Raw genomic sequence first — 26,884 nt, 5'->3', positions numbered from 1 at the left:
GCCGCCTCCCGAGCCACCCGTACGGCTCTGTGCGTCCGCCTCTTCCTTCCCCCGCGCCGCCTCCGCCGGGGGAGCCGGCGGGGGCCGTACGTGCTGGGCCGGGAGCGAGGGGAGGGTCTGCGGTTCGGCGTCGCTGCAGCAGCGCCGGCCCCGCCGCGCCGCCAGGGACCGGGTGCGGGCGCCTCCGCCGCCGGCTCCCCGCGCTGCTGCTGCGCGGCGATCGCCGCTGCTGGCGGGAGGGGCCGGGATGTGAGCGGTCGGGTCGTCTTGGCCCCCTCCTCCCCTCCCCCTCCCCCTTTTTTTTTTCCTCTCTTCTCCAAAAAAAGACCAAACCAGCCAACCAACCCCAAAAAACCCAGAGGGCGTGGGGGGTGGGGGGATCCCGTGTCGCCACCGCCACCCTCCGCTGGATCCATTGTGAGGAAATTGCCATTCGCCGGCAGCGGCGGCACATCTGGGCGGGCACATCTGGGCATGAAACATCGGCTCCTGCCGCCCTCCTCCTCCGTCCTCCAGCCGGCCGAGCGGATCCCTCCGGGCCGCCCGGGAGACTCCTGCTCGCCAGCCCCGGGGTCCGTCTTTCGGACTGAATATTAAAAACTGGCAGCGCGGGGGGTGGGGTGGGGTGGAAATAAAGGCTGTTTTTTTTTTCCCCTGGGATTTATTTCATGGGGATGTGTTCAAGACAAGAGAGGATTCAGAAGGATATTGACGTTGTGATCCAAAAGTGCAAGGCGGAGAAGGACTGCCTGTTTGCAGGTGAGTTTCCCTCCCGGGCGCCAGGTTGGCGGCGCGGAGGCTGCCGCTGCCGCCGCCACCGCCGCCAGCCCCAGACACCGCTCCCAACGCGGCGCGGCCGCCCGGGCTGTGCCCGTGCCCTTCGCCGCCGTTCCCGGGCGCGGGGGGCCGCCGCCGCCGAACAGCCGTGTGCCTGCCCTCAGAACCCTTCTTCCTCCTCCTCCTCCTCCTCCTCTCCTTCCGAGGGCATGTGAGGGCAGATGAGACCAGGCGCCGGCCGGGAAAGGCGCGGGGTGGGGGGTGGGGGGGGGACACACGCATCCCGAGTCAGGGAGCGTGGCGGTGGCCACACGCAAAACCGGGCGGGCGTTTTTGTGGGCGAGTGTGTGCGAGTGCGCGGCCCCGCTGCCTGGCGCAGCCCGCGGCTGCCGGGGCGAGCGCCGGCCCAGCGCAGCCCTTTTTGCTCCGGCGCGCGCTACGCGGCCGTTCCCCGTGCGGCCGGGCTCCTGCCACCCTCGGTGCCTGCCCTTATCCCCGCCCGGGGCCGGGGGCATGGCATGGCCAGCGGGGAACGTCTCACGTTTCCGTGCAGGCACCTCCCCGCCAGCCGCGGGGGTCTGGCGGCTTCCTCGCCGGTGCTGGTGCGGTGCCGGCCGCGGCGAGCCGCCGCAGGAGCCCGGCTGATGACTGCCTGTTGCCGTTTCTGACAATGGAAATCCCTGCCGTTGCCATAGCACCGGACACTTGTTGCGAGGGGCTGCGGGGGGGAGGAATGCTGCATTTCCTCCGATTCACCCTGACACCCCCCCCACCCCCCGCCGCCTCGCTCACCCCCGTGTCGGTAGCTGAATAGCTGTTCTGTAAAGCCCCGGCTATTTCAGCCAAAATAAAGAGAAGTTGTAATAACGCAGCTCTTTGTCTTTCAGATTTCAGGTACTCAGACTCCACCTTTACCTTCACCTATATTGGAGGCTCCAAAAGGTACTTTGTTTTTACAGTAATGACTCCCTTCATTTCCTGCTGGCAGTGAGGTGCAGCGGTTCAATGCCGTGGCAGGCTTTTTTGTTTCCTTTTCTTCTGTAGAGGATCAGTAAATCATCTGCCTTCACTCAAACGTAAACTGAGGAGGAAGTGTCAAGGGAGGTGATCAGAAAGGTGATCTTAGTTGTTGGAGGCTTATTCCTCCAAGTACTGCTCGGTGAAGCTTCGCTGTTTCTTTTTTTTTTTTTTAATTTATATGGTTATGTAGAATTTCTGCTGTATGTAAACTTAAAAGACACAGCAAAGGCATCAACGCATGATATAAAGTTAATTCATGTTAAAAAAATGGGAAAAGTTACAATCTTAATAACAAATAGGCCAAATTTCACATCAGCACATTATTCTCTTGCATGAGAGCCATATTTGGTCCCATGACAGATGCAAGACTGTCTGCAGTTGACCAAATCAAATTCCTGAGACATTAAGGAAATGTCAGTATAGCTTATAAGGCTAAAAAATGTTTTTGTTGAATGTTAGTTTAAATATTATTTCTACGTGGTTCTGAGCTTTTGGTTATACACTGGACTGCACATGTACACATTTTTTACTTGTATTTCAGCATTTGTTGTGTTTGTCTGTTTTCAAAAGGAAATACATGTAAAAGCTTGAACGTACATCCTTTTCATTTCCCAGACTTAGTTACCTTTCACTTAATAAGCATTAGCAGTATATGCTACATCGTTCTGTTATCTTTTAGCTGAATTTTTGTTTTGTTTTGTTTTAATTCTTTTTCTCAGTTCATCTCATGTTTTGGGTAGTTGTTTTTATTTCCCAGAGTACGTCAGGTTAAAGGACTGTATTCTTTGCAAGTGAACCTTTCAGTGCAGGGAGCACTCACGTTGCCATCAGTGCTCCCCTGTGCGTGCTTCAGGGCCTGGCTGCAGGACCAGGCTCCCAGAAGGTTGTCAGGCTGCGAGGCTGCTAAGAAAAATGCTTTCCCACCTCGCTGCTCTGCCTCTTCCTGCTAAAGGGAAGGACAACTTCTATCATTTTCAGTGGAGTGGAATAGTTCACCCAGTAGCTGAGAATCTGTGTATTTTTAGGTTACTTGTAGTATACTCTTTCATTTAGGCTTTTAGTATATGTTTTGTTTTGGTCTTGTTTTAAAAGACAAATTTGGAGGGCTTGATGCAGTAAAAATTATCTAACAGAAATATTATTTATCATGTAACTAAAACGATTGAATTTGGAAATGCTAAATGAAATATTGCAGCAAGAACCAGGAAGTGAAACCTGTATTGTTTCCATTTTCCAAGATGAATAAAGTAAAAAGCCTAAGGGCATAACTGATGAGAAACAAACTGGTTTATAAGTGTTGAAACAAAATGTTGTCACTTCTACAACAAGAGATGGAAGAGAGCCTTGCATCCCATAGCCTTCAATTTTAAGTTGGGTCAGCATTTGCTTAGGAAACTTGTCTGGAAACTAGTCTCAGGACCGTGAAAATTCAAACCGAATTGGGAAACAAACATTGGGCTTACCGAAGTTGGTGAAAGTGGGTTGTTACTTAGAGCATACTCAAATTTCACTTTCCTGTTCCCATTTTGAGGAAATTTTAAAAGGATTCTTTGAGATAAGGGTTTAATGTTCTCTGCTTGTTTGTATTGTGATTTAGAAAGACGTTTTACGATATTGTTGGTGTACAGTGGTGTACTCAGTGGTAGTAAGTTCTTGTGAAGTACATGAAATGAAACCCCAAGCCTTGACTATTAAGAGCCAAACTTCAGTTTCTCACATTGAAGACGAGTTAGTGGTTTCTTCTTAGAAAAGGTGCTGGCTGAGCAGCAGCTATACTACACTGTGTGCATCATCCAGGCAAGTCTCCAGTACAGGGTCAGCAGCAGTGACTTGTGTGTGGTAACAGTTTAGAGGAGCACAGTGCTATCTAAGGATCTTATATCTGGCCGTGATTTTTTTTCTTACCACCACTGCTGCAGCTGTGGACTTCCTGCATGGTGACCCCCTGTATTTTGACTCTTGCACTCAGGAATTGTCCCTAAATGACAAAATCTCTGTTAGCTCATGATCATAGAGTTGAGTATCAGCCAACAGGCCTTGTCCAGTTACTTCAGAAGTGCAGCCCAATGACTTTGTTTTTCAAACCAGCAGGAACGCAGGCTTTTGAGTAACGGGCAAAGGGGTGGATGTTCACTGCATGGATGTTCAAATGGAGAAACAGATTTAAATGAGTGAGAGTAGAAATGGTGTGTAAGGAAGATTACAGTACTTTAGCTCTCATTAGCCATGCTTGGAACTAAGTCTTTTTCATGCTTTGTTTCCTTTAGGTGTTCCTTTAGGTGAATGTGTGGTATGGCTTTGTTTTGGCCATAGTGGTTAGATACAAGAGCAGAAACCCTTGAAAGAAGGCGATACATTTTCTCTTTGAGAATGAGTATTCTTTGTCTTACCCTTGTATGAAGGCAGGTGACAATACTAGCAAGTTAAACATCACTGGGGTTTTTCCTCTGGATACTGTAGTTGCCTCTAGTGCCCATTAAGTCCGTTTATCAGTGGTCTTCATAAACTCAGAGCCAAATTCTCAGTAAATCAGTATAAGTCCATGAAAATCAGTGTACAAGTATTATTTCAGTTATGATGAGGACCTAAGGTTTGTAAGTGTTGTTCTTTAAACTGTTAGCTGTGTGAGGTCTTTCTTCTTGGGGCTGGCTTCTACCTGATTTTTCCCTGTTGCTTGGATTGATTGCATAGCCTCTTCCTACAGTAATGCTATTTGTATACTGAGGTGGTACCTAACCGTGCTGCGGGTCAATCCAAATAGATAGGCGTGATGCGGAGCACATTTATCATTGCTTCAGTGGAGTTAACTTGTATTCCCACAGTAAAGTGCTGCACCAAACCCTGAGGGCATGACTTAGCTTTTGTTGGAGTACAGAGGTTCCAGAAAAACCCAACTGAGAATTATTATTCTTTTATTCTTTATATAGACCTGTTCCAAATTTGACCTTTAGGTGATAACTAAGTATTACATTATGTAAATAATGTGTGCAAATGGTCACTGGATGGGCATAAATATGCTTCAAGGAGATTCTGCATTTGCAGGATTTTTCTTGACAAGTTGGAAGGGAAGAAACTCTGTAAGTACGAACGTATTTGTATTGTGTGACTTATCATAAATCCTTTACCTATGTAGTTCAGTTCAATTTCACTGTACCTTTTTTTTTTTTTAAATGCACTGTGTTCACTCTTCCAAATATTAAGAGTTGTTTGATGTTGCAGAGGTGCTTCCTGGTTTGGGAAGGTTGTAATTAGCAACTTACTAGTGAAGCATGTCTTTTTGCATAATGTGGGCACCAACTATGGGGCAGATTGTTTATCAATAGTTTTTAATTTCATTGTCGGAAAGCAGTAAGTAGGGTGATAGATTTCTTACACAGTAAGGTGTTCATTCAGGTGCTGTGACCGCAAGATTTACTTTTCTTTACATCTGGCAGAATATCGGAAGTGGCTGGATTTTTTATGCTTTTACTGTAGGAACTGAAAAGGATGTTTAAAGTATGAACGTGTTGAGTTCTTTCTGTTTTTTTTTTTTTTTTTCCTAAGAATCTGTTGTTTCCTTTTTCCTATTTTCGGCCTCTGTATGAAACATTGCTCCTTCAGAAACAGCACAGACTGAACAGAACTGCTGATCTGTCATCTTTCAAATGAAAATGCATGATGCCCTGAAGTTGTTTTCACTTTAAATGTCATTTGACATGGTTTACATAGAAGCAGTGCTTGGATGTCCTGAAAAAAAAGATGTTTCATTTTTTTTTAGTGTTTTTCTCACCCCCTTTTTTTTTTCTGAGGCTAAACAAGGACATCATACCAGTCCTGAAATACCTCTTAATTCAAATATGTACTTAACTCTTACTGGCAGCGTAGGACAATGGCAATAAGGCTGTGCATGAGAAGAGATCTAATACTGCAGCATATTAAAGAAACTAGATAAGACGTGTAAGAACTGAATACACAGATTAATTTTGTCAGCAAAATTCTCGTGTCCCATTTCCACTGTGGGCCTCGCGTTCTGCTGTACATAGTTTAGCACAATGGTTATAACTATGGCAGTTCTGAAGAAGCAAGGAAAGTCAAATTTTGGTTTGAAGTAATTGTTTATTTTTACTTAAAATAATGACAATTTCTTAACTGAGGCTGTTTTGATTTGGAATATTTTTTTTTCCATTCAAGAGGTTATACATTGTACATGTATACAATGTATAACCTCTTGAATTATATTGTAGTATAATGTATTAGCTTAATATAGTAGCTTAATATTGTAGTATCAGAAATTATCCTGTAAACTGATGAATTAATTCCTACCTCACTGTGGCAGTGAAATAGTTCACAGCTGGGGATCTGTGCCTCTGAAAGAGTAACTAAATTACTTGTGACTTTCTATAGCTAGAGACTAAAATGACTACCTAAAGTCCTAGCACACTTTGTCTACCAGGTGTTTGAACCACTTGTTGACAGAGAGATACAGATAACCTTTTTTTTCCCCTTTAGTGGTATGTCCTGTTGCTACTTACGGTAATTTAATAAAACTGCCTACATGAGAGATTCCATTTGGTGAATAATTTTGAAATTCAGGTGTCACTCTGATAATGCTGCAAGTCTTCAGTACAAAAAAAGCTGGGAAGAAAAATGGGTGTGGGCTAATTGATGTGTGTTCTTATCTTAATATTTATGTTGTTGAAGAATTTATATATACTGTAGTAAAAAAGGACAGAGAGTGGAAAAATATTTTTTAAACTGAAACATAAAATTGTGTCCATCAGAAAATATCAAAATGGAACACTTTTCTGAATTTTTTTTTTTTTCCTTTCTTTTCCAAAATGATCCGGTTTAAGACCAGCCTTTTTTGGATGGGTTAGTTTTAACCTAGCTCCTATGTCAGGTTCATTGCATGGTACTGTGTTTACTGGCTATGCAAGGTTTGGGAAGAGAAGGTTGGACTGTTCCTCTTGGATGCAGTGGTGGCTTAGATAAGATGGAAGTGTCTATGACAGTATAACTTAAGAAGATGGGAAGATGGTTTTTATGGAATCCATTGCTCTGAATGGTCTTACTTTAGCTGGAATAGGTTTTATACAGGGCTTAGGAAGGGCTGGCGCAAGTACGGTTCATCTTCTGTTGCTGATCACTGTGCTTAACTTTCTGTTCAGGTTATTAAGTATGTAATTACATTCCTAAAATCTGCCTTTGCTACAGTAAGAGAGGGGTGAAAACTAGATACACAGCTTGTACTTAGCTGGCTGCTTATTGCTGTTTGTTTCAAGATACCTGGAAGATTGTACATCATCTTTCAATTTTATCTTTGCTATCAAATATGGCTTAACATTTTTGTGGTATGGCACCATTTCCTGGGAGAGAAATCTGTGATATGAGACAAGAATCCAGATATAACATGGCAAACATGATTTTCATTTCTTCATTAAAGATTCTGTAGATGAGGTAATGTTTAATACAGCCTTGGGTACTTTTAAAAAACAATTTTGTGTGAGGTATTGATTAAGTTTCAGTTTTAAAATCCCCCTGTAAGATACGTGTTTTCCTTTCCATGAATTCCTGCTAATGTACCTATTCTGACTTTATACTACCTTCTGGTATTGGCAGTGTGTGGTATGTATGTGAAACCTACCCATACATTCCTATAGGTAGTTTTTTTGTTACTACAAGAAATTCAGTAGGTGTGATTTAACAAAAGGTGTGATTCATCCTAAAAAGAGACTGGTAGAACACTACAGTAAAAAAGTCATTAAGTGTAATGTTGAGGATTTGTGAAAAGCAGAATCAACACTATTCTACTCATGGTCTCACTGAGCTCACCTTTTTTTCGATGATCTTGTGTCTGACAGGTCCTTCTTGCCTTGATGTTAGGAAATCAGTGCTGTCTGGAATTAACCCACTCTCCATCCTTGCATCTTGTAACAATCACATACTTCAGGGAGAGTATGGTCTTGTGGAGATCTCTTAGTGATCTGGGGAAATGAGTGTCTGTCCTCTTTCAGCTGCATACTGTACTGATACTAAGAACAATACATTCAAATTGTGAATGTCTGCCTTTCAGTGAGAAAAATGTGGTTTTGGGCACTTAAATGAATGGCCTAGTTTTCAGAAGTGCCAAACTCCCACACCACGTAGTAGTCTCAGTATTACTGTGCGTTGCTTAGCACTTTTAAAAAGCATCACAATCTCTGTGCAGGTCTTTTTGTTGTACAAATATATGTGCTGTTGTTTGAATAGTTCAGCAGCATAGAGTTGGGAAGAGTGCTTGAATGTCTTTACAGCAAACATTTTCAGTAGCTTCTTCTTTCTCTGCTTTCATCACACAGTTTAACATATTAAGTACCTAAAAAAAGATCTGTAGGCTGTCATTGATAAAGTGTTAATGTCATAAGACAAATAAATTTGAAAGCAGAGTTCACTCTGACAAAGTTAATTTACATCACTTTTTCTGTATTGGGACTAATACCACTTCTGCCTTTTCCTGTTAGTCTCTAATAATTTCCCATATTTTTCTTCGGTCATAAAGAGCTGAAGTACCTGTTGGCATATTTTTTGCATGGATTACTTACCGTGCAGAATATGAATTCTCATTTGAGTCAGAGTCTGATCATTCAGAGTCAAAATACCTACTTTAATAAGCTTCAGCACCTAGAGGGAAAGTAAATTTTAAACTGCTGGGAGAGTTCACGTTAGTTACAATTAAAACTAAGAAAGAGATGAAATGTGAGTAAATCTAGAAAAAACTCCAACGTATAATTCTGCCTTGGCACTAAATAAATCCCACTTGAGGACAGCTTTTAAGAATTAATGGCCTCCTTCCTACAGGAGGGTGAAGATTTTTACAGATGTCTCACTGAACTGGCCTCATCTGAGGAAAAGGAGCTCCTTTTGACAGGGTAAAATTGACTCATAAAGATAAGCCTACTATCCTGTGCAGCAGTAGCTAGAAAATATCTCTGAAAGAAGAGGGACTAAACAAGTTACAGAAATAAAATCTCCTTCCCCTGACAGCCTTCTGCACGCTGACACGAGATTGCATCCAGCCTATTACTATGGAAGTAAGAGCAGGAGAGAGCCTTGCCTAAGGACCAGGAACAATTGTTGCTTTTATAAGTCAGACTTCTCCTGGGAGGACCCATTATCTCCAGGGAGCTATATGTCAGACATTGTGTTCCCCTACTGCAGAGGCTGAACACCATCATACGTGCTGCACCATCGTATGTGCTGTTGGCAGTATGTAATCCTGTGGGAGCAAGTCGTGGTCTTGCACATGGTCACATAAGGGAACAGGCGGAACACAGGCTTGGGTAAAGGTTGGAGGGTGAGCATCTTTCTGTAGCTTGCTTGAAGGCAGAGTACCAGTGTGAGCCCTGTAGAAGGCTTTGGCTTCTCCTGGCTGTTGTAGAAGACCGTGGCATGTCCTGGCAGTTAGGATCGAGCTGAATCACTTCTGAGGGAGACTTCTGTAGTGCTCAGCAGCAGCCTGTCTGGAGCAAAGAATTGAGGGCAAAGAGGAAGGTCAAGAAAACTGGCAAACCCTCCAAATGTCTCCCTCCAGCCTTGAGGCATTGATCAGAAATAAAAGGGGCAACAGCATGTGTCCTGTGTAGTGAAAGATACTGTTTGCCAAAAGAGAGTGCAAAAAATGGTGATATGCCATTTGTAGAAAGTAGTATATAATTAAAGAGTAAGTACCTTTCACAATGTGTAGCATTCTGCATTTCATGTCATACAGGCTGCCATCTTGAAATCTTGCTGCTTTAAATGAATGTTCCATTTTCTGTTTTAGGAGCCAAGCTAGAAGGCAGGATTACTTTGCAGTAACAAAGTAATAGCAACAGACTGTTTGACTGTCATGTTTCTACCCAGTAAGGTGTTTGCGACAGACAGCATTTGCTTTCAAGTATGAAAAAGAGCCTATGGGTTAGACATGGTATTCCGGGTCATTAGCTTTTCTGCAAACGGTAGAATATTTCATTTTAGGGTGTTTTTTTCATTGTTGTTTTTTTTTTTTTCATGTGGTATTACTCATTGTTTCTTGTTCTTTTTCCCTAATGTTGAAAAGTTCATCTTTGATGGGGAGTTTTCACCCTGTAATAATCATACATACAGCAAAATGTGAAAATAATTAGAAAGCTCTTCTGTCAAATTAGGACCTGGGGTTGATAGAGGTGTTAAAACCAGGAAGCATTTCATTGTCATAAAAGTGCTTGCTGATAGTCAACTCTTTGATCTCAATCACAGCTGTATAAATCCTGAGTAATTCCACTGATGTGGTGGGGTTCACTTGGGTCCACAGCGATACTGCAGCATTTTTGATTTGGCCCTGACTGCTCCTAGTGAACGGCAATCAAAGTGATGTTTTTCACCTGAGGGGGGGAAGTTACGAAGACCAGAGTTCTATTTTCTGCCATCTTTGCAGATGTATTCTCATTTTTGAGTCCTCTCCTAGATGGTGCGAGAGCTGCAATTTATCCAAAGAAAAAAGCTTGCTTTCATACGTTCTTACCAAGTCACTGACATTGCAGAGGGCACAGACAGAAGGCCGATTGTCAAAACCATGCTTTTGTTCCTCTGTCTTTTTAGCCTTAGCATTTGAAAACGTCATTGTCAGAGAGTCCTCTTTTGAGAATGTAATTTGCTAGGCCACGTGAAAACCTCTCTACCTGTCATTCATTCAGAATCAGTATTAAATCTTACCTGAGTCCCAAAATGATTGCAGAGCTTTTTGTAGATATAACTGTTAGTTCGAATATAAATGGTAATTTCTTCAAGAGATTTCTGTGAAAACACCTGAAAGGAACATACTGACTTTGTCTAGATTAAAACTATGTGAAATCTGGTCATTTCAGTATACATTTGTGCAAAACAGTGGAAACATTAAAATAAAATTAAAAAAAAAATAAAAAAGAGTTTTGCAGTGTTTTAGACGGAAAATGTAACCAAGTATTAAAAGCTTATGGAAAACGCATGTCTGGTTAATGCCTTAGTATGGCGGTTATGGACACTATCAACAGCTTTCCCTTATAGACAGGGAATTGTGTAAATTCAGGTATTCTACTGGTTTAATACTGTTCTATGAATATTACATGAAAACTTCTGTACATGGTTGTAGCTTTAATGGAGATACAACTGAAAACTGAGCTTATTAATATATTTAATTTAGAGAATTATTTTACTATAAAGACTTCTATTCATCCTATAGAAGAAGGCTTGTTAGGCTTGGCATAAAATTTCAGTAGTAGGATTTTGTATGCTTGTATGTTGAAGAAGGACTCATGTTTTGTCAGTGGATGACAAGAACAGTGAAACTGGGTATATTTAGGTGGCAACAGGAGGAACATAACCTCTGCAAGCATCTCCTTGGGCATATACTAGTTTCGTTAACTCAGGCTAACAGAAGTTTTAAATTAGTTTATTATTGGTCTCTAGAGTACAAAGTAGAGTCACAATAATCATTCCACCAAAGATGTAAGCTCTCTTCCCTTTAGCAGATCTGTGTGCACATAATTCTTTTTTGGGGTTTGGGTTTGTTTTGGGTTTTTTTTCCAAATACCTGTATAACACAAGAGCAGCATTGCCTTTGGCATACAGTCTTGCTTTCTGCATGTTCCCTGTGCCAGATTTAGCTGTTGATGGAATTTTTACATCAAACTTCAGTGTTGATTAAAGCTATTCTGCCTTCATTACTGAAGTAAAATTGCATGGCATTAGCAGCCACAAGTTTAGTTCTTCTTGTTAAGGTATTTTGTTCAGTAATCTAAGGACATTTACAATTCCATGGTTTGGCTGTTACATTTTATTTGTTTGTTTTGGTATTTTTATTTAAAATGATAAATTGTGAGAAATTCTAGTGTTTATTTGGTTTTAGCTGTATCTAGTGATCTACAAGAAATATATTCTCCCTGTGAACCGCACTATAGGGAGTAGATGAGTGGAGGGAGACTCCAGGCTCTTTCTGTACCTGAATTTGTATTTTACTGATCAGCTTTTATTTGTTTTAGATTGCGTCTCTTGTGATGAATAATTACTTACTATACTATTTCTGTGTTTAAACATCAATAAGTAGATACTAAAAAATACTACTTCGTAAAAGTATATGCTTTTATTTAAGGCCTGAAGAAACTGATTCATCCTGTAGCTCAGCTAAAAACTGACCTTTCCCAAGGACAACAAACACACAAAGATACAAAGTGTAAATACCTTTTACATCTAGCACTGTCTGGCTTCAAGGCAGGCACTGATGTGGAAGACTCTGGCCTCCTGGTGTGTTAATAAGGATTAGGCATTTGCTGTCCATGAGGAGAACAGGAGTTGCAGTTACATGAGTCAGGATAAAAATTACAAAAGCTATTGATCTTGCTTATTGAGGACATAAACCAATAGTCATTTAGGGTCAAGAAAACCTTTTACCCTGGCTACGAAGTCCTTCCTCATTTCTGCTATTAGTAAGGCATCATCAGCCAACAGCACAGTGGGTCATGTCTTTGACTGAAAGGCCACTGTTAAAGGTGGCATGTCTTGTCTGGCATGGCAATTTCTAAAGCATATTTCCAGCATATTTCAGTGTATGTAACAGAACTTTTGACATAAGTATTGAGGAAATCATCATAAATTTATGGCAGTATTTAATGGGTTTGTGTGACAAGGTTTTGGTAGCGGGAGGGTTACAGGAGTGGCTTCTGTGAGAAGTTGCTAGAAGCTTCCCCTATGTCCAATACAGCCAACGCCAGCCGGCTCCAAGACGGACGCACCACTGGCCAAGGCCGAGCCCATCAGCGTCGGTGGTAGCGCCTCTGCGATAACATGTTTAAGAAAGGGAAAAGTTATGGGCAGCAGTAACTGCAGTGGGAGAGAGGAGTGAGAGCACGTGAGAGACATTTCTGCAGACACCATGCTCAGTGCAGAAGGAGGGGGAGGAGATGCTCCAGGTGCCGGAGCAGCGATTCTCCTGTGGCCTGTGGTGAAGATGATGGTGAGGCAGGCTGTCCCCCTGCAGCCCATGGGCATTAATGGTGGAGCAGATGACTGCCTACAACCTGTGGAGGACCCCACGCTGGAGTAGGTGGATGCCTGAAGGAAGCTGTGACCTTGTGGGAAGCTGTGACCCTGTGGGAAGGCTGCACCGGAGCAGGCTCCTGGCAGGGCCTGTGGCCTGTGGAGAGAGAGAAGCCCACGCTGGAGCAGGTTTGCTGCTGGTGACCCCGTGGGGGGACCCACACTGGAGCAGTCGGTTCCTGAAGGACTGCACCCCGTGGAGGGGACCCACGTTGGAGCAGTTCATGAAGGACTGCAGCTAGTGGGAAGAACTCTTGGTGGAGAAGTGATGGAGGACCGTCTCCCGTGAGTGGGACCCCACATTGGAGCAGGGAAAGTGTGTGAGGAGTCCTCCCCCGGAGGACGAAGGAGCAGCAGAAAACAACAGAGTGATGAACTGACCCCAACCCCCATTCCCTGTCCCCTTGTGCCGCTGTTGGGGAGGAGGGAGAGAAATTGGGTATAAAGTTAAGCCCAGGAAAGAAGGGAGGGGTGGGTCGAAGGTGTGTTAAGATTTGGTTTTATTTCTAGTTACGCCTCTCTCAGTGAATTGGTAATAAATTACATTTTTTCCCCAAGTTGAGTCTGTTTTGCCCATGATGGTAATTGCTGAGTGTCCTTATCTCGACCCATGAGCCTGCGGTCATATTTTTCTCTCCCCTGTCCAGCTGAGGAGGGGGAGTGATAGAGCAGCTTTGGTGGGCACCAGGCATCCAGCCAGGGTCAATCCACCACATAGTAGCAAGCATTTCGCCATTAGTCTGGCTGTTTACACTGTATTACCATCTGTATTTTGTCCCAAGTTACTTCTGTGTTGTTCTTTTTGTGATGTAACATTATTGCCATATTCTCAGGTAATTGAAATTGACAAATTGCCATGGAATTCAGTGAAGTCGTGCCAACTTACAGTACTGAGGACCTGTCTAATTATATTCATCTTGTTAAGGAAGTTTAAATAGAACAAAGTTAAATGTAAATGCAGTATGTTATCTTCATTGTCTTCTAATAGAACAGTGGAATATATGCATGATTAGTTACATACCAAAGTGAAATTACACATTATTTGTGTTCACATTTTCAGTGGCAGGTGAAGAGAATTTTCGTGGAAGCCGATAAAGTAAAATATGAGTTATGTTCTTTGGGAATGGCTCGTATTGAAAGAGGGGGTGGGAGTGACATGACACCAAAATGGGGCAGAGATGCCTGAAGTGATAGAGACTTGAGAAGTTCTGCCACATAGCAAACAGGTGTTCTCAGCAGTGTGGCACTTAAGTCTCAGGTTTGCATGTGGTGCAACCCCATGAGCAAAGACACTAGCCAAGGCACTGCAGTGGTCTCTTTTTCATTTTCAGTGCTAGGGTGAGCTTGACAGAGCACTTGCCTGTCTGTGTGCAATGCAGATGTTTCCACAGGATCCCTCTGGTGCAAGGAAGGCTTTGTCCCACAGAAGGTACCACTTCTGCACTCCCCGCTGAAAGGTAATGACTTCAATCTGCAGAAGTTAATGTTTCACACCTGACCATGCCATTTCCATTTTGACCATGCCACCGGAGAGCACAGGCTCCTGACAATTGTCTTCCATTCCTTCCTAACTTGTCATTTTCCACCCTTCTTTCTTCTGGCCTTTTGTTTTCCTGAGGTGTTCTGCATACTGATTTATTCTGACAAAAACTGGTTTCTGTTGTGTTCATATTGTTGAAGCAGACAGACATTAAATAGTTGATATTAACCAACTGCAGCTATAGATCACTTACGTCCCAGTTCTCTTCAGATCATATATATATCCTGAAATGCTTGTTTCAGTTCTTGAGAAGTTTCAGCAGAATAACAATGGGTGCTCAGACTGTTAATCAGAGCAATCACATGTTCAGAGCTGTTCGTTATTCTGGTTTTGGTGTCTAATATGTGGGTGGCTAGAAAAAAAATCACTGCTGAAATAATTGCAGCTGCAGCCTGAGTTGTTTGCTGATTGAGGCTTAAAAATCTTTTTTAGCTGGGATGTTTTTGAGACTTGTGTTGTACCTAGGACTAAACAGAGATGTTTAGAAATAGAATGTATTTCAGATCTTTCACTGTAGATGCTGCACAGGTGTAAGAATGTGTTTTAGTTAAACCGTTAAAAGTTACATGGTCTTAGGCGTTATAGAACATGTTTCAAATAGGACTGCAAAGTGAATTAAAAAATAGATGTTGCTTTATATGGTTTCCCATTCTTTATTTTATAGGCTACTTATTCTTTAAAAAGCAGTCTTTATGAACCTTTGGCAGTCTTTCTCCAGTAAGTAACTTTTAATTCCATTCTCCTGCGTGTAGGAAACCTATTTCCATCCGTAACAATGCACATTTCATTGGGTGGATAGTGCTGTTAATTGTCACTCTGCACTTTCCAGCGTTTTCAGTACTTGCTTTGCGGATCATTGCAGTGTTTCTTCCATTTGTCCGGTATATAACTGGTTGAGGGTGACTTTTTGCCCTCTGTAATGCTGTTTGAGGTTTTCCTTGGTTTGCTTCTGCTTTGATTTGTAATGATATAAGTGACAGATGAAAGACTCATCCTGTTGCAAGCATTCTGGTGGAGTTTCACTAGTGTGAGACAGACTCCTTGGGTATGTCTGTGGTTTTTTAGGGGTCAGGATTGAAAATCAAGTTTGCCTGTTGTGCAGATCAGCCACATAGGCACAGGGTGGATGAAGTGTGCCCTCAGTACACGGGACCTGTATGGCTAAGAAAGTCTGGAGGAGTGGTTTTCCAGTAGGTACAGCTGGAGGAGCGGGCCATGCACAAATGGAGGGAGGGTGAAATTCTTGTGCATATACCTTGCCTGAAGGCTGCTCTTCCACACCTCAGTTGATGTAGCACTGGGATCTACCTGAAGTGACTGTCTTTAGTTAGAGAGGTTTCAGAGCAGGGTGGAGCATTGCTCCAGGTGGAGCAGCACAGCACCCTAGTGCGCTCCACTGGCTGCCGGGCAGAGCCTGGCAGCCTGCCGTGTCAGGACGAGTGTGACTCGTGGCAGGCTGGCAGATAGCATAGCTCCATGGGACTCTTCAGTGGGAGTTGGGTCAGGTAAAATAAATACTTAACTACTTCAGTGAAATAATACTTGGGGGGGGGGGGGGGATGATGGGACACCCTTTTGTTGCCAGCAAAAAGCTCATCAGGCAAAATGGAAGGAATTCTGTAAGTTCAGAATCTGAAATTTGGAAAAAAAGACTTCAAGATGTATCACAGACTTTTCTCATTGCCTCTGTTTCCCAGAGGACTCGGAGGCCTTCAGGTTAAGCATAAAATACTTTCTCTTGGAGTAGAGCTATACATGGAGTATCTCTTTTCCAGTGCTAATTTCATATAGTAATCTAGCATGCATAAAGCTTCAGCATTTGCAGATGATCCAGACCATATAAAATGCATGCATGTGCGTTGATTTTAGACAAGTGATGTCAGCGTTCTCTTTAGCATTCTGTCTTTTCTTCTTCCTCAGAGGTTTTATAGCTCTGAACACATCTGAGCTCACTGTAATAAGAACTCTTCTTCTTTTTTTTCTTTCCATTTTTCTCTGATTCAAATCTGTGCCTGTTTTTTAAATGTGCATGCAAATAAGATTTGCCCCTTAGTTTCCTGGTAAGTTGCCACAATGTCCAGGAGCGTGGCAGAGGTTCTGCACCATTGCTCAGGGGAGCGTTAATGTGTAACTGAATGTGGCAGAGCCCTGTCACAGGAAGAGGTTCGCTGTTCCCTTTTTGTTGCTGCTGCTGTTGAATGAAGGACTATAGAAGAGAAATCTGGAGGGAATAATGAAAAGAAAAGAGCACAGGTCGGCATTCAGCTCTGAGTTACGTCAGTGCAAAGGGGAAGTCTGGCTGTGCGTGGAAAGGCATCTTTAATAAAGAGATTGCATGTTAAACAGTGAAGACAGTTGCTATCTACTTTCATCTACAATTAAAATACTTTAAAAGACAATAAGCACAATGTAAATATCTTTTTACTTCTGCATTTTCTCTCAGAGTTGTTTATCTTTTATTTTTAATAGTAATAATTCTGGCAGGAGGTTCAAGATGGGTGTGTTACATGTTATGGTAGTGTTATTTCCTTCAAAGGTACAATGCCAGATTTTGTTTTATTTTATTGTGAAGTGCTAAGGATGACCAATACCACACCTTATTTTAATATTTCTAAACAAAATTTAAAAAAAAAATGTATCTGACTGACTTGCACTCGAGGCTCAGGTATGGTAAAACAGTTGAGCTGTTCTGCCCTTAGTATTTTGAAGTTCCTTGTTGGATGCTGTCCATGGCTCTGCAGTGGCAGTACATTGATTGGGACATTAGCTGCTACTGAGTGAGAATCCTATACAGTTCTCAGTGTCAGTGATTTCAATGTCTAATGATTGCAATATGGTCATGATTAACTAGATAATATAACTTTGCTGGAAAATCTTTGAACTGTGAGGTGAGGGCTGAGTGGGCTGAGGTGATGTTGGGACTTTCCTGTAGATTATTTAGATTTTGAAGTCAGTTGGTCAGAACTGCTGAGGTTTTTGTTGTGCTTGTTAAGTTTCAGGACGTTGTCTCATAAACATTTTCATTTTGCTACTAATCGTTATTTTGACTGAAACAAAATACATAAAAGTTTTCTACATTTAGCCTATTCCTTTCCACCTCTAGACTATGTAAACTGATGAGATGACATAAGCCTAACTAAAGAGAAAGTGGAGTTTAATTTCCTTTGTGTGGTCATATTTTGCCTTTCTCATTCCATTTATTTCAGTTATAAATTATTAGAGTAATTGAGGCAAATATTTAACATTTGGCCAAATTTCAATTTGAAAGAATTCCATTTATAGTTTGAATTGCTTTGATGTGTTTTGCTGCCTTAATAGGTGTAGCTGCAGTCATCTGCATAAAGCTGAAGCAATGATACTGGTTTTATTTACACTCAAAGAACTTAACCTGTATCTGCCTGGCCATCTATCTACCTAAAACCCCTCCTTATGTTTATACATAATGTATACAGGGGCTTCAGGTACTCAGTGATTCCTTTGTTAGTATTATTTTCATTAACTTTGGCCATCTCACATGGTTGATGTCATAGTCATGGCATTTTGAGAGAATAATAACTGGTTAGGGGTCTATCCATTACTTAAACTTGTGAGGGATTCTACTTTATCTGAGATTTCCATCAGGAACCTCCAGCATATAACATGCCATGTTTATGTTCCTGATACACATATTTGTGTTGATGATGAGAAGTTGGGTCATTGACCTTTCAGTTTTCATTATTTCATAACTAGCTACTTTACAGTTACACTAATAAAATGGCAAATGACCCTGCAGAGGTGTCTTGAGAAACATGACAAAGCGTGGTAAAAATAGAATAATAATAAAAGAACTTTATTTTCCATTGAAAGTTTAGATGGATGAACATGCCGAGCAAGTGCCACTGTACTAGTAAGAAAGCAGTGGGGCGTTTGCATCAGAGAAACTTACACTTGCTGGCATTTTGAACCATTCTTCAAGTAGCTGTGGAATGAAATTTATTTACATCTTATAGCACCTGTCTCACAAGGCAAACTGGCCTGTACCCGGTTTCCTGTGTGTAAGAGCTGCCGGTGTGGGGACCCAGCTCCCAGCAGGACTGGCAGGCTGCTGAGGAGAGGCTTGAGGCGCCCAGTAGCAAAAGCTGCCAGGCTTTTGGGACGTGCACTCCCAGGGAATTTAGGTACATGCCTCCTGTCCAGAGTCATCAAGTATAGATATCTACATCAGCCCTTTTTGTTCTAAAATGCGGCTAAATGTTTTGTGGCAGTGGTTCCCATTCCTTTGGTAGCAAATGATCCTGCTGTAGTCCCTGGGGTAGAGATATCAGGATGCTCAACAGTGAGACTCCACAGCACATCCAGCCCCACAATTAGGCTGCTCTGGCCTGAAGACAGAGCCTAAACATTTCTTATAATCTCTCCATTGTCCAGGCCCTTTCCTGTTTGTCATTTAGCTGTGGAGGTTTCTAAGATTTGGTCTCACAATCCCTAGATCCTATTGTATGCCTGTGACCAATTGTGTAAGACTGCCTGGATGCCGGCTCCAGAGCAGAAACATAGGTGCTCAGGGGACACGGCTGGTTGGGAACGGAGATGTCAAAAGACTTTTTAATGAGCATTCAATCTTCTGTCTCCTGGGTCAGCTAATGAGTTCCTTTTGTGAAGTGAAACTCATCTGATGTCAGTTGACATAGCTTCATGTATTTTTCAAGGCAATTTTGCTCTAAATCCATCTTTTAATACACAGCATTTGTGAGGTTCTTGCCTCACTGTGGTGTTTCGAGTAAAATGACAGTTGCATCTCCAGTGTACCGTCAGGAGCCACTGAATTGTGAAGGATACATCAAGCCCTTGACATCTAGGATATATTTCATCAGTAAAGAAAAATAACAGCTTATTTTTTTTTCAGTGGTAAAGTCTGTGTATTCTGATCCCCAAATAAATGTGTCTCATTCTTACAGCTCAAGCTGGCTTGGTGCAACATGGTTTATAACCAGTTTCTGCTCTTGTGTGTTCTCCTTCTTAGATGGTATTTTAAAAAAAGTTTAGAGATAATAGAGAAGGTCTAGATTAGATTGTGTTTCACAAATGGGTATTGCATTGATGAAGCAATGTAATCCAGTCGTGAGCTTTGGAACCTGAGCATCTGTACTGTATCAATGCATATACTTGCATTCAGATATTTGAAATCATGTTTAAGATGTTATTTAATGGCATAGAGGAGAGTGACATATAGTTGCGTCAGCATGGACATCTGCAGATCTCAACAGTGAGAAATGCTGTTAGGGCAATGTTAAAGCAATATGATGATGCAAGTCTTGCCCTAATGTAGCTTTGGTGCATGTCTCGCAACCCAGTGTATGTGGTTGTCTCGTTTAATTATGAAGTCTACAAATGCAAAGGTTTAGTGACATCAGGGATTGTCCCTGGCTTCACTGGAGTGCTTTGGGACATGTCAGGAATATTGCTCTTTCACTGCCCCATGTCCAGCTTCATGCCTTCCAAGTAGCTACTCAGGTTGAAAATCTGACTCAGGACTGTAGCTCAGCCTAGATACACAAAGTCATCCTCAGCTGTGTATGCTGGAGCTGCCGTCAGAGACAGGATGGGGTAACGAGGAGACAGTGATGGAGACGCTGGGGGAGAAGGGGGAGCAGAAGATGAGGAATGATAGAAGGGGGAGAGGGAGCAACAAGGAGATGCACACATGCTTTGGAAGGGGAAATGGAAAGACAGGTGTGGGAGCTTGAGTCAGACAGAAAACGCCGCCAATAAGAGCATGTGAGGAAAGATCGTGTCTGGAAAAAAAAAAAGAGAGAAAAAGAGAGGATTTTGAAATATGTTATATTCTAAAGAAATGTACTATTCCACATTGAAATGATTAAAATAGGCTAGGAGTAAAAGGAAAAAATACATTTTTTTGCTGTATTTACAGGGATAAAATAGACTACAGAAAAATAAAATTGAGAAAAAATGAGCGCCCTGTGTAATTGTGTATGTATTCAGTGCAGCTGTGTAGAATAAGGCAGCTTTTGTTAGAATGTATTATGGACAGAAGTCCATGTGGACAGATTCCTGAGACATTGCCTCTCTCTTGCCAACCATCAAGTTCTTGATCTAAATCATGAGGCCCCCAGGTCTTGCAAAGAAGTGTATGTTTTTTTCATATGGGTAAGGAACATTGTCTTTATTAATGTCATTCTTAGAAATAATTGGGCCATTTTAGATTTCACTTTTTTATTTAAAAAACCCCTCAAGATAGATAATGTGATGGGGAAACTGCCCTGAAAACATTATAGTCTGATAAAATCATAAGACATTTTTAATGGTGGCTATGCTGTATACCAGGATCAGATTCAAATTCAGCTTTAAATTAATTTGTGTCCCTATAACTTATGAATCTGATTGCAAACTGTAATAGCAAGCACTAGATCTAACTCCTGGCTGAACTAGCATTTTCTTTTCAGGCAAACAAATTAAAACTGTGTTCATTATAGAATAGCTTTTGGATGTACATAGCCTAGGTTTCTTACTGAAATACCTTTTGGCTGCAGTCTGAAAACTAAATACTTGCATATTTGCATGCTAAAGATGAAGGAGAGATTTGTAACATCTGTCTAATTGTCAGTGGGATTTTAAATATAGATTGCAATCCTGATTCACGTAAATGTACTCATATAAAGAGGTTACAGCGAGGGTTGCTCAGGTAAGGATTCAGAATGAAGTCTGCAGAAGTATGCGGGGACTGTGGTAGGCAGAGATGCCGAAAGGAAGAACATTAACTTTATCCCAGACAAATCCAGCATAGTACCACACTTTCATACTGATAATGCAAGAAATGTCTAACACATAAACTAAGAGGGTGTTTGTCAGTCTACACTGACACTGGCATTTATGGGAATTTTTCTCCCTACAGGAAGAAGGAAATAAGTTGCTAATTATTTCGTGGCTCAGCAAGTCGTTTTCTCCCCTCACTAATGACATTTAAATTGTGAACAATTTCCTTTGAAATCAATGAAGTTTGATGGAATTATAACGAAGCAAAAAAAGAGAAGAAACTCATTCTCTTTTAATCTTCTTGTATGCTTGCTTTCCCTCATCTCAGACTGTAGACCACTTTGATCTTAAATTGTAACAGTTCCTACCTACCTGGATTTGCATAAAATCCATAAAATGTTTTAGAATGTAATTGAAGCATGTTAAACAAATATTGGTATCTGTTCCTAAGATTGCTTTAATTTATATACCTCGTGTTTCATATAGGTGTAGCCACTAGCATGAAACAGAAGTCTTTGGTGAAGTGAGATGCCAGGGACACTTTTCCGGGTCACGGAAATTAAGTCAGGTCAGGATAACATTCTGTATGTTATTTTTCAGAGTATTTATGTACCTAACTGAAAGCTGTTTTCCTCCACTGATTCACTTTAAAATAAACCTTCGAGCACTTCTGCTCAACAGACATGGAAAAAAATGTGTATGAGGGGGAATCTGATTTAATTCAGATCTTACTTTTTTCATTCAAGACTTCCACTAGCAATGGGAACTCGGAGATATTCAATGGACCTGAAAGAAAGATGAATGACATTTTATGTTGTTATGTGTTTAATTCATCAGTGCTGAGACACTTTAAAATTAAAATATATCATCCCATTAACTGTTTTTTACTGTACACATTTCTTAAAGAAGAGTGCCTGATGTGCACCCTTAGAGCAGCGCAGGGCTGTGGGCTAGAGCCAGTCATCTGTGTACTCTCTGGAGGCAATGGTGGGACCATCAGCCCCCTGGCTCCTATTCTTTGAAGAGTTTCCTTTTTTCTGAAAGAGGAGTAAGATTTATGTAAATGGCTCCTTCCAATGCTGTTTCGTAACAGCATCCCCTCCAAAGTGTTCATTAAGATCTGCTGCTGAAACTGCGTGATCACCGGGGTCAATAGGTACTTGCATTTGCAGCTCTGTGTTTCTATCTTGCAGAACTGCTGTAGTTGAAGTGTGGGATGTATGGTCACGCTCCTAGTCTACTCTTTGCTGGCTTGCATAGGAAACCCAGGTATAGAACCACATACTCTCTATGCCAAAGCTTAGAGACTCTCCTAACCTTGCTCCCGCATAAGTGCTCTGATTCTGCTGTGAAAGTGACTTCTGTCTATCTGTAGATATATAGATAGATAGATATTACAATGTGTGTAGATATATAACATCTGTAGATACATGGCTTCTTTTTCTAAGCAACCTGAGGCTCTTCTGTACAAAGTAGCTCTTAATACTGAATACTTCCTTTGCACAAAGTGTTTCTACTGCTGTGTTAGAAATGCTTTGTCTGACAGGAAGGGGTTATCATGTAACCGAAAGATACTCAGAGTGTGAATTCAGCTGATCTCCCCTAGGGAAGTGAGATCTTCCCAGGTCACTGTTTTGTCCTTGGCTTTTTTGTCCTTTTTGACAGGTCTACCTGGTCACTCGTGGTGTTTTTGAAAAGTACCATTGTCTAAGCAGCATCTAATAGGTCTCCCTAGCTAGATCCCAATCTTTCAGAGACCAAAGCAGTTTTTTTGGGCATGCACTTCATGTCAGTAGAGGCTTTTTAGAAGCAGGTTGGATTTACTAGCTTCATCTTTTGACTGGTGTGGATCCTCCACCAAAAGTGAAGCGGTAGGGGTGGCAGTGAGAAAAGGGTAAACGAGGACACTGAATCGGATGCAAGGGTGCAACAAGCAAAGCCAGAGGGCTTCTGTTACCTCTGCCCCCTCCTGTACAGTCAGTGGGAGATGGAGTTTGAGTCCTGTAATTGTTGCTTCCACACTTCTTTAGGTTTTGTAGAGACTACCACTCTTTTTTTCCTTCCACATGTTCCCTGAGCATGAGCACTCTGTTGTTAACCCTTCTGGGCTTGGGACCACGTAGCCTATGTGTCCCAATGTATGTAGGCAGATGCCTCAAGCTCTGCACTGCTTATTAACATTTGTCTTCAGAGCTTTACCTCCAGGGTGGATTTACGTTTTAACAAGTAGCTGTCAAGTAAGAGGTAAAGGGAACAGGTAGAAGGGTAGGTTCAACATGGGTTTCTTGTATCAGTTTTGCTTAATTTAGCCCATATTATACATAGAGACTGACTGGCTTATTTCTTTGCTGCTGTGAAACATCACATGGCCCTGTGTCAGGACCTTCTGTGCTGGCTCTCCTCTGTGTAAACCAGCCTCCTAGAGCCCAGGCTAACCCCTGAACTTGAGGCTTTGCCTGCCTGCCAGGGAAGCCCCACCTCTGTGCCTGTGTTTGGCTTGGCACTTCTGTCCGTGTGTGTCCCTCCCATCAGTACCCCAGAGATTGCATAAGGTAACATTGCAGCCTGGACTCCGTTGTTGTTGTGGAAGTTATTTATTTCCAAACTTAACACCTTTTTCAGAGAACACAGAAAAGCCATTTTGTGTTGGAGTAACCTTATTCATTACTTACAAGCTCTTAATTACTGCGATTTTTTTTCCCCCTGACAAATTGGTGGTTGTTATTGCTCTTTTAGCAGAAGGAGCACAGTTCAGTACACTGTGAGACCGAAAAGCAGCTGTTAGACATGAAAAACAGAGGCAGTTCATAAAGGCAAAACAGAATTCATGTGTTTTATATATACAGATTCACCCAGAACACTGCAGACAGTATTTGCAAGTTCTGCTTATGCTGTCTCCTTCTTTCTGGAAATTTTTTGTCATGTTTTCAGTTGTACGTGCATTTTTTTATCTGCAAAAATACAAGCTTAAGATGCCCACTACAGTTACTTTTTTTTCCTAACTGCTTCTCTCTTGCATGTTGCCTTCTGCTGTCTTGGCTTTCTTTAGGGTTTTTGTGCCTGAGTGGAGACTTGAAACTTGGCGGGGGGGGAGGGGCAGATATGCGCCTAGCATTATGCAATGTTTATCTCCTGTAGCTCTTAATTGCTGCCATCCCGCACAGCAAACCCTGCACGGAATCACACGGGTCCTGTGTGTGAGGGCTGAAAGAAAGTCTGACGTACTTGTCAGGGAAGATGATACCTCTATGTAGCAGTTTTGGAGAAGTAATCTATCAGTTTCAAAGGGGTTACTGTATGGGTAAGACCTCATAGTGTGTTGCCAGAATTAGTCTGATGAGCACAGAAGGTTTTTTGAAAGGCTACTTCCATACCTGTAGGTGTTTACACAATGACTTCACAACAGAGATTAGGCAGAAAGGTTAGTATGTTTTAAGCACCAAAGTGTTCCTGTTTTGTAGTATATAATATTCAGCTGTGTTGGTAAAAATAAAAAATGCTGGTTTTCATTATTTGTGTTTCTCAGTTGTCGTGTCCTTAATCTTGGTATGGTCACAGAACAAATGATCACTGTGGTGAGTTCAGCTTGTTGCAGAAACAATTGTTCTTATAAAAGCAAGCCTATAGTACATGCCTGAAAGCCAGAAAATAGTGTTTCAACTATCAACTCTTTCAGTATCTCAATTTCACCAGTATTGCGTAGGAATAATGTTAATTTACTTCATAGTAGTATTCTGAGTTTAATTAGTTTATGGTGCTTTATTGATACTAAATCAGAACTGTCAAAGCTTGCCATCATGATATCTGAGGTTCAGGCAGCAAGAGCAGTTGCAATTTCAGGACTAGACAATCTCTGCTCCCCCAGCTGAACTTGGCATATTCACCTGCCGTGGCTAGTGTGAAAATTACAAGGTAGTCCATTTATCTGCCTAGTAAACATCATTGTGCTTTCTTTTTTTGGCCTATGCTTGTTACATTTCTTTTTTCTTTGAACTACATATGCAGTTGGTACTTTAAGCCTTTGTGGATATATACCTTAAGACTTGACATTTCAGTGCTTGGCTTTTTGATGATTTACAAGAAGAGAATTTCTCAGTTCATGCTTGTGGCCATGCTAGTTATTTTCTCAAAGGCTTTGACACTCCTTGATATATGCAAAAGCTTTTCACTATAGTTTTGTGACTAGATGGGGAAAATGTCTTCATAACCAAGATGGTTTCTCATGTGTACAGCTATCCAGATGGAAAAATTTAAGGCAGATAATGCAAATTCAAGGTTGAAATGGGTGAAACATTTAGGAGAGCACGGGTGCAGAGGCTGTGCAGTTCCAGGGTTTGTTTCCTTGTTGTACCTAATCCAACATAGCTGCAGACTGCTGCCCAAAGGCAGCTTTTTCATTGCCACCTGGTACAGAGGGGTATGTGGCTTTATTAATATCAGAACTGATGATTATAGCTGCACAGTTGTTAGATGCAGCACAAGGGAGAGATTAAATGGTTACTGGATCTTGAAAGCAGTGAAAGTGGTGGGAGGAGAGGAGAGAAAGGGATGTCTCTTTTTGGTGGCAGTCAGCTGTTTAGGTTGGATTAAACACAGTGTGAAGCTGCTCTCTAAGGGATCTAATATTTAGTTAACTGTGAGATCTTTCAGTACCACTGTAACTCACTGTCCTTGTTTGCACCTATCTTCCCTGTCAGTCAGGACGTTTCACTCCCTTGGTTTTAGCTTGTTTTGCTTCATCCCCTGTATGCCATACACATTCTGATAGAGAAAGCCGTAAGCATCTTGCCTTGTTCCCCTGTGGTCTGGTTTGGATTTCAATAGGCATACACCTTCTCGTTCTTTGGTTCCTCTGATGCCTGAGAAGAGGTGATGCATGCTGTAACATTTGCTCCTTCAGACTCATGTTTTTATGCAGAGAGCACATTGAGACAATCTCTTACTGTCTTGCTGCAGCGGCAGGAGCTGGCACATCCTTGCTGCATGCAGACCAGTTAAGGATTCAGGAGCAGTTCTGCTCCCACTAGGCTCTGGTTATAGCTGGCAGATTGAGAATTAGGTATCAGAAAATTTCCTGAGCCTTGATATTAATCACTGTAGGGCATCAATGCTGGTATTATGACTTCCAATTATCTGTATCTGCTAAAGCAGGTAATTGTGATAACTACGCATCCACATCCTCATGCATGAAGGTGGAAGACCTGGGAAAGGAGTCAGCATGTGTTAGACTTGCTTTGGGGTTTGCCTACCTAATAATACTGCTGAGAATGGGATGGACTTTCTGAAGATGATGTATTCTGGTGAGAGACCTGGCAGAAGATTTGAGTATAAAATTGAATAGATTCTGTAGCACTGAATCCAGGCTATTTCCAGGTCCTTTCATGGTGGTCCACTTGGTAGATGTATAATCTCCATATAAGGTAAATTAATGATATTGAGAGACAGACACCTTTCTTTTGATTATTAGGAACTTTTCCCATTTCCAACTTAACTACAGGTAGTGATCCAGCACTCATCCACTTGTCTTCCACGAACATTTTACTTTACATTAAACAGTTGCTCTTTCCTTTGGAATTCTGTCAGAGACAAGCCACATTGATCTTAGCTTTGTTTTTTCTTGGCCTCCCTGATTGGATCCTTCTACCTCATCGTTCAGTTTGGGAATGGCTGCAAAGAATCTGGAACATGGCGTCTGATTTCAGGCTGCAAAATAAACTCTTGTCTCTGTGCTTCAGCTTATTGAGT

General features: G+C 41.9%; 1 protein-coding gene across 3 annotated transcripts in view; it reads left to right on the top strand.

Moving 5' to 3' along the window:
• Positions 1-660: 660 nt before the first annotated feature.
• PARP8 (poly(ADP-ribose) polymerase family member 8) overlaps positions 661-26,884 on the top strand; it is a 128,852-nt gene continuing 102,628 nt past the window's right edge. For all 3 annotated transcript variants that reach the window (XM_086479036.1, XM_086479038.1, XM_086479037.1), the window contains exons 1-2: positions 661-759; positions 1,665-1,719. In XM_086479036.1, coding sequence (XP_086335162.1) covers positions 669-759; positions 1,665-1,719 — 146 coding nt within the window. In that variant the 5' untranslated portion in view covers positions 661-668. The remainder of the gene's footprint in view (positions 760-1,664; positions 1,720-26,884) is intronic.

Source organism: Leptosomus discolor, chromosome Z, assembly GCF_034619465.1.
Source record: "Leptosomus discolor isolate bLepDis1 chromosome Z, bLepDis1.hap2, whole genome shotgun sequence".
NCBI classification, from domain to species: domain Eukaryota; kingdom Metazoa; phylum Chordata; class Aves; order Leptosomiformes; family Leptosomidae; genus Leptosomus; species Leptosomus discolor.
Note: the sequence above shows the minus strand (reverse complement) of the source record. Positions and strands in the feature narration are given on the sequence as shown.